General features: G+C 55.7%; 1 protein-coding gene across 1 annotated transcript in view; it reads right to left on the reverse strand.

Moving 5' to 3' along the window:
• INPP5B (inositol polyphosphate-5-phosphatase B) overlaps window positions 1-3,064 on the reverse strand; it is a 47,241-nt gene extending 44,177 nt beyond the window's left edge. Inside the window, 4 exon segments of the mRNA XM_045035565.1 lie at window positions 1,437-1,466; window positions 1,583-1,680; window positions 2,501-2,595; window positions 2,982-3,064. Coding sequence (XP_044891500.1) covers window positions 1,437-1,466; window positions 1,583-1,680; window positions 2,501-2,595; window positions 2,982-3,038 — 280 coding nt within the window. The 5' untranslated portion in view covers window positions 3,039-3,064.
• Between the last annotated feature and the right edge of the window lie 4,560 nt (window positions 3,065-7,624).

Genomic DNA, 7,624 nt, shown 5'->3' on the forward strand with positions numbered 1-7,624 from the left:
GAGCAGGAGCAATCTAGCAGAGTGATCAAGACTGTGGGCTCTACAGTCTGGACTCTGAGTGTGAATCCCGGTTCCACCACTTACTAAGTTAATTCATTTCTCTAGGCTTCAGTTACCTTGTCCACAAAATGGGGATGGGAAAACAGTGACGGCTTCATGGAGTTGTGGTGGGGAAGCATCGTATGGTGTACGTAAAGCTCTTAACAAAGTGCCTGACACAAGATACTCATTGACTGAATATTCATTTCTGTTGTAACCCTACGGCTACTACTACAGTCTAGCAGAGAAGGCAAGCATTAAATAGGTCACTACAAATAATTAAATCACTGAAGGTGGCAAGGGCACCTGGGTGGCTCTGTCAGTTGTGCATCCAGCTCTTGGTTTCCACTCGGGTCATGACCTCCCAGTTTGTGAGTTCGAGCCCTGTGTCGGGCTCTGCACTTAAGTGTGGAGCCTGCTTGGGATTCTCTCTCTCCCTCGCTCTCTGCCCCTCCCCCACTCACTCTGTCTCTGTCTCTGTCTCTCTCAAAATAAATAATCTTAAAAAAGAAACTTTAGGGGTCCCCGCGTGGCTCAATCGGTTAAGCGTCCGACTTTGGCTCAGGTCCCAATCTCACGGCTCATGAGTTAGAGCCCCGTGTCGGGTTCTCCACTGACAGCTCAGAGCCTGCTTTGGATTCTCTGTCTCCCTCTTTCTCTCTGTCTCTCCCCCTCTTGTGAGCACGCACTCTCTCTCTCAAAAATAGATTAAAAAATCTTCTTTTAGGGGCGCCTGGGTGGCTCAGTCGGTTGAGCATCCAGCTTCGGCTCAGGTCATGATCTCACGGTCCGTGAGTTCGAGCCCCGCGTCAGGCTCTGTGCTGACAGCTCAGAGCCTGGAGCCTGTTTCAGATTCTGTGTCTCCCTCTCTCTCTGACCCTCCTCCGTTCATGCTCTGTCTCTCTCTGTCTCAAAAATAAATAAACGTTGAAAAAAAATTTAAAAAAATCTTCTTTTAATTTAAAAAGACTTAAAAAAAAATCACTGTGGGTGACAGAGAGCCGTCAAGGATGAGAAAAAGGAATGTGTATCTTCAAGGCATAACTTTGGGAGGCTCAACTAAAGCTTCCTGGAAGAAGTAAAGTGTGAACTGAAGCCCCGAAGGATGGGTTGGCTAAGTGAAAAGAGGTGTGGGGGCTCTCAGAAAGAGGGAGCAACTTGTGCAGGGGCTCCGCGGCGGGATCATGTCATGCTGGAAGGTGATGGAAGCAATCCAGAAGATTCCAAGCACAGCAAGCGAGGAGGGGGGGGGGGGGGGGATGGGCGGGCCTGATCCTACAGCGTTTTGCTTGCCATGGTAAGGACATGAGAGAGTGTTCCTCACACCATTCTCTCAGTGGATCCTGCCTTAACTGCCCTCGGCCCTAACTGCCACTCACGCTGAAAAGACCACTCACCAAGAATGTAGAGTTCACCATCCAGGGACACTGTGGGGAGGGAAATGAAAATGGCTTTAGCAACTGAGCACTCCAGCCCCTACCAGGGCAGAAATGACCCGGGGGCCCAGAGGAGAGGGACTCACACCACCCAGCCCCTGTGGCACCTTCTTCCAGCGTGAAATCCCGTGAGACCGGCACTATCTGGTCCAAAGAGACATCGTCCCCGGTAATGGCCATCCTCCGGTGCGTGTACAGGAAGAGACTAAGGGCAGGAAGCAGAGGTGAAGACAGGGCCCACCGGTGGCCCCTCAGGCTCATCGTGGAGGCCTTGGCCAAGTGCTCACACTCCCTCCTTGGTCCCTAGGATCGTGCTGGTGGTGCCCTGCTCTGCACAATCCTCATGCCTTCTCCGTCCACGGTGCCCATCAGAGACTGCCGTTCTACAGATAGGTCATCAAAGCTGAACTTGGCTCATTTTGGGGTGCCTCTGCTTTGTCAGTGAAACACATGCGTGATCTATCTGTAGCATGTGACAGCAACACCATAACCTCAGCCACCCTCTCTGACCACAGTTTTGCTATCTGTAAAGTCAGGGTGGTAGGTTAGAAAATGTCGAGTGCCCCTCCCCCATCCCCTCAGCTCTGAGATCCTGAGGTTCACTTTTTGGCTCTGAGACCTTCGACAAGCATTTGTCAGTCTCTCTCCTTCTGTGTAATATGTGGGCATCGCTGGCAACATGTATTGGGTACAGGGGAGTAAAACAACTCGCTCACGATCATGTGGGTCAGAGGCAATGATGCCTGGATTTGAACCCAGGCAGACAGGCCATGCAACTCAAGATCTGGACCAGAACATTCAGCTGTCTCTGCTTGACAAGTTTCTCCAACAGATTTTGAGGATTAAGTGAGCCCAATACACAGGAAGGGCTTAGAATATAGTGTTCAAAACATATGAGTGATCAGTATTCTAATTAATCTAGAAGACTTAGGCTCTGCCCCAGAGGGATGGCTGAAGCCCAGCTAGAGGATACAGTGAAGAATAACCCCATGGCCCAACAGGCAAGGACCAGACCCCTCACTCACGCGTGTTCCTGGCCACCATGTTTCAGGCGGTGGCGCACGAGTCCCAGGAGACGGCTCTGCCTGCTGTCTCCCTCACACAGCACACCTTGAACTGCCTGCTGCTCGGGGTCAAGGAAAAACCAAAACGAAACCGGAGGCCAGGCCTCTGCCAACCCAGCCCAGCCCACCTTCCCTGCCCTTCCCTTGCTCACCCAGATGCATTGTGTGACCTTAGGCAAGTCACTTCACCTCTCTGACCCTTCCTTATCTGTGAAATGGGGATAATAACCCCCAACGTCACAGCGGGTTGGGAGGATGACAGAGTATTTAAAGCACCGGGAGGAGTCCGATACTGAGCAAGCACGTAGTAAATACTAGCTTCCTTCTTTCCCGAAGGCACAGAGCAAGGGAGGAAAGCAGACAGGCACATAGACACGGTCCGGTCCACCTCCCAGGGCGAGGGCAGGCGCCGGGGCTGGGAGCTCAGTGCTGGCAAGGATATGATGATGCAATATTCCCCCTCAGCCAGGGTCTCCTGGATCGCCACAGACTGGTCCATGCTGGTCCCTGCTGAGCAGACACGCCCTGGGGAGAGGGCAGATGGGAGCCCCTTTAGGTCAACAAGTTACCCAGGAGGTGATGGAGCTGCCTCAGAGGACTGAGGGGCAGGGAGGAGAGCCCTTGTACAGAGAGAAGTTAGAGGAGGCCTGACCCTCCCCTTCCTCCTCCTTAGACGGGCCCTTTAGTTTCTAGGGAGAGGGGCCATCCCTTTGCCCTGGTGGGATGTACAGTTTGTTGCACCACCCTTTGGAAGGGCGTCCGGTTGTTTCTGAGCGGGGTCTGGTCTATTTGTTGGAAGGCGGGTGCCTTGTCCCACTACTGGAGAGGGAGGCATGGTCCCACGGCTCCCGGGATAGGGCTCTGCCTCCCTTTTGGGGGAGCAGTATTAGCCCTGCTGGCACCTCTTTGGAGGGTGTCAGTGGTGCGTCTGCATGGATTTGGGGGGAAATGTCCTGTTCTTCTTGGGAAGGGAAGGGAAGGGAAGGGAAGGGAAGGGAAGGGAAGGGAAGGGAAGGGAAGGGAGGGCCTCATCCTGGACAAAGACCCCAGTCCCGTTCCTCTTTCCCTAGAGACAGGAAAACACATCGCATTGCTCTTTGGCCCTCATCCCCGCCCAGCAGGCCTGATTGCATCAGCCACAAGCCAGGGGGTGTCCGGTTTTGACAGCTGCAGGACCAGGGTCTCAGCCCTCAGTCTGCCCACTCCCGCCTGCCCAGCCCGGCCCTGGCTTCCCTGCTCCGCACCTGCTCCCAGCCCCCTGCCACTGCCGCCTACCTCCTGAGCTGTCACCGCTGAGGACCTGAGGACGTAGGACACCGTGGCCCTGGCCGGCTAGTGACTACATTTCCCAGGAGCCCGTGCGCCACACGCTGGTCAGCCAGCCTGCAAGTCCCAGCATGCCCACACCAATCACGGGGGCGCTGGGGGGCTCGCCGCCTCCATTAACTCCTTAGGTCCTGGGGTACTCTGAGCTCCCCCTTCCTGATGACTGCTCTAACCGTCACCCCAGCCCTCCAAGTCATGGGGCCAGAGTTCCCCGCCTAGCATCCTGAAGGAAGATGGACATGTCTGCCTTACGGGGAAAAAAATAATGCATTTTCATTTTCTCCTCTATTCCAGCCTCAACTCCTTTCATCCAGGCTGGCCCGCTCTGACCTCTACTGGAACTCTTTCTCCCCAGATAACTACACTGACAACTTTGGGGTCCTCCCATTCAGTGGGGGGTCAGGAGGGAAGTTCTGTTTTTCCAGATGAACGCTAGCCTCTCCTTGGGATTAGTGCTGAAGCCCTGCCCCCTTGGAGGGCACCAAGTTCAGGCTGAGGCCCTGGGAAGGAGAAGTGAGGATCCTGGAGCCCTTGCCATGGACCTGATAAATCCCTCTCACTAAAGATACAGCTGTAGGAGTCAGAGCTGGGGGTGGGACTGGGGGCTTGCAGGGCCTACAGAGTCTCCCTAGCTGCTGCTCCCCAGTTCTTCTGGGCCCAGCTAGGGGAGCAGGAAGGGAGCAGGGCAGAGTGGAGGAACAGCAGCATGGCCACAGCCGTGGCCCCGTGGAGGGGCCCTCCTAGTGACCCTTGTGGCAACCCGGTTGAAGTGAAGATTCCCATCCAGCTGGAGAAGCTGAGGCTTGGTAGGACTCCTGGTAGCAGGGCTGAGCCACTGTCCCGTGACAGCCAGGGGTCCCTGCCACGTAGGCCGTAACAAAGCCTGAGCTGGACCAGTTCAGCTGCAAGAAGAAATGGGACCATTCATACTCTGCTTGCCCCTCCCCTGCCACTCACCGAGGCAGGAAGTGTAAAGTGGGCCATGGGCTGAGCTGAACCTCCCTGGACCCCCAGCTCCCTCTCCACGTGCTCAGCTGGTCAGTCCCCAGAGAACATACGGGGTGACCAGAAACGAGGAAGCATGTCATGGAGACTTGGAAGATCCCAGCTGCCACCCTGGATCTGGTATGATGTAGAGCTGAGAGGGTCAAGCATGCTGGGCCCCAGGCAGCCGGGCTCCGGCCAGGTCTAGCTCTGGCCAGTTTTGGCTGCTTGACCCACTGTGCCCCAGCGGGAGGTGAAAGGCCTGTAGTTCTGAGGAAGGACAGCACTCCAAGGGCCCACCTCACAGGAGTCCCAGCCCTCAGGGCACAGCTTCCTGCCCTCTGAAGCAGTCACCACCTTGGCAGGAGAAGGTGGCACAGATTTTCCCCTGTAAGAGAAAGTGGTGGGAAGGCTGAGGGGCGGGCAGCTCTGCTCAGACTGGATGTAGAGCGAACGCTGGACGGAGGCAGGGCTGAAGCCCCATGTGGCTGTCCCACTGCCCCCAGCCCTGTTCCTGCTTCTGCCTTCCGGAGCAGGCAGGTGGGAAGCAGACACTCACGTTTCCCTTGGGGGCTGGCTCCTTGGTGGTCACCAGGAGCTAAGTGGGAAGCAGCTAGTCCTCTGGGACGTCAGGTGGCCTAGGCCTGGGAGCAGAGCAGGGCTGCCTGGGGAAGTGCTGTGACACTCCGCTGCAGGGTGGGGTGGGGGGAGGTAACCCCTCTGCAGAGTCCCAGCCCCCATCCCAGAAAGGGCTTTGTGTGTGGGAACAGTCACGACCTGAAACTGAGACCGTGCTGCCACCCGGGACAAGCAGAGGAGCTTTGCTGGGCTCCATGGAGACTGGAGAAAGGGGAGAGCTGGTAGGGAGAAGGGGGAAGGGAGAACTGGGAGGGGGAGGCTGGTGGGGTTGGGGCACCGAAGGTACAAAGCTCAGACTCAGGGAGTGATGAGGAGGGTAGATCTCAAACGTAAGGGTCAGCCTGACAAGGTAGAGAGGTTAGGGTGTGGCTAGAGGCTGAGGGTTGGTAAAAACTGAGCTCAGATTTGAGGGCCTTCCAAAGAGTGGGGTTCACAAGGGATACAGGAGTGCTGATCCATAGGGGCACTTGTACCCCCATGTTTATAGCAGCACTTTCAACAATAGCCAAATTATGGAAAGAGCCTATATGGCCATCAACGGATGAATGGATAAAGAAGATGTGGTTTATATATACAATGGAATACTACTTGGCAATGAGAAAGAATGAAATCTGGCCATTTGTAGCAATGTGGATGGAACTGGAGGGTATTATGCTAAGTGAAATAAGTCAGGCAGAGAAAAACAGGTACCATATGTTTTCACTCATATGTGGATCCTGAGAAACTCAACAGAAGACCAGGGGGAGGGGAAGGGGGAAAAAAATTACAGAGAGGGAGGGAGGCAGACCATAAAAGATTCCTAAATACTGAGAACAAACAGGATTGATGGGGGGTGGGGGCAGAGGGGAAAGTGGGTGATGGGCATTGAGGAGGGCACCTGTTGGGGTGAGCACTGAGTGTTGTATGGAAACCAATTTGACAATAAATTACATATAAAAAAAAACCCAACAACTAAGAGTGGGGTTCAGAGTTGGGTGTTAGTGGGTGGGCAAGGCTCAGGGCTGGGGAGTGGCGGGGTGGGGCTCACAGCTCACAGGGGCGATGGGAGAAGCCAGAGCAGGGGCCATGGAGGAGGGGTTCTGGCCCCAGGCTGGCGGGGCTGCTCACCAGAGCCCAGTTCATTCAGGGCCCAGCAGAGTGAGCCACTGCAGCACCGAGGACAGCAGGGGGCCTGGGCTGGGACTGGTTTCATCTCCCCTGGGCCATGTAGCAGGAAGCACCGAGTTGAATCAGCTGGAAGAAGAGCATGCCGGGAGTCCAGGAGGAGCGGGGACAGCCAGTCCTGGGCCAGGCTCAGCCCCCTGCCCCAATCCCAACCAGCGGCTCCTTTCCTTCCTGCTTGGCATCTTACTGCATGCAGTGTAAGCAACCCTCCCTCCTCCCGCAGCAGCCCCATCCCACGCCTCACCTCACGGTGGTGTTCCCCAGGCCTCCGGGTAGCACATCTCTCAGAAGCAGTAGGAGCTGTATCATATCTGCAGACAGCTTGGAACACTGTGGCTCCTTTCCCATGGGGTGAAGGCACCAGGGGGCTCTCTCCTCCTTCGTGTGCTGCTCACCTGGACAGGAGCAGGGGTCAACTGACTGCTCGCCAGATTCTGGGCGACCAGTAAGACCAGCAGAAGGACTGGTAGGAGGAAAAGGAGAGAGGGACCACTGCAGGGAGCAACCAGCTCAAGGGTCACAGGTCAAGGAAAGGTCAAGTGAAAGAGGTCGTGAGGTCAGGGAAGAGAAGGGGCAGTCCCAGGGTCCAGCAACAGCCATGAGTTAGGGATGGTCACAGAGTCCAGGAAGGGCTGGGGTCCCTGGGCTGGGGACAGCTACCTCTGAGCAAAGCAACTCCATGACTACTGTTGGCCACAGATATCTTCTACTGAGGTCCTGCAGGGGCCAGAGAGAGTGAAGGACCCAGTTGAGGACTGCAAAGAGAGATCCCCATCATTGCCTTCCGCAGGTGAATAAACTGAGGCTGGGGAGCAGGAGAGGTCAACCTCTGCGGAGAAAGGGACCAAGGGGCTGAATTTTTGCTTCCCGTAAGCCCTACAGTCAGAGTGACACTAAGGCAAGCACAAAGGGGCCTGGAACCTAGTAACAGCCCCTCTGAGAGTGAATGTTGTTGTTGGCATGGCAACAGCA

Source organism: Felis catus, chromosome C1 (genome assembly GCF_018350175.1).
Source record: "Felis catus isolate Fca126 chromosome C1, F.catus_Fca126_mat1.0, whole genome shotgun sequence".
NCBI classification, from domain to species: domain Eukaryota; kingdom Metazoa; phylum Chordata; class Mammalia; order Carnivora; family Felidae; genus Felis; species Felis catus.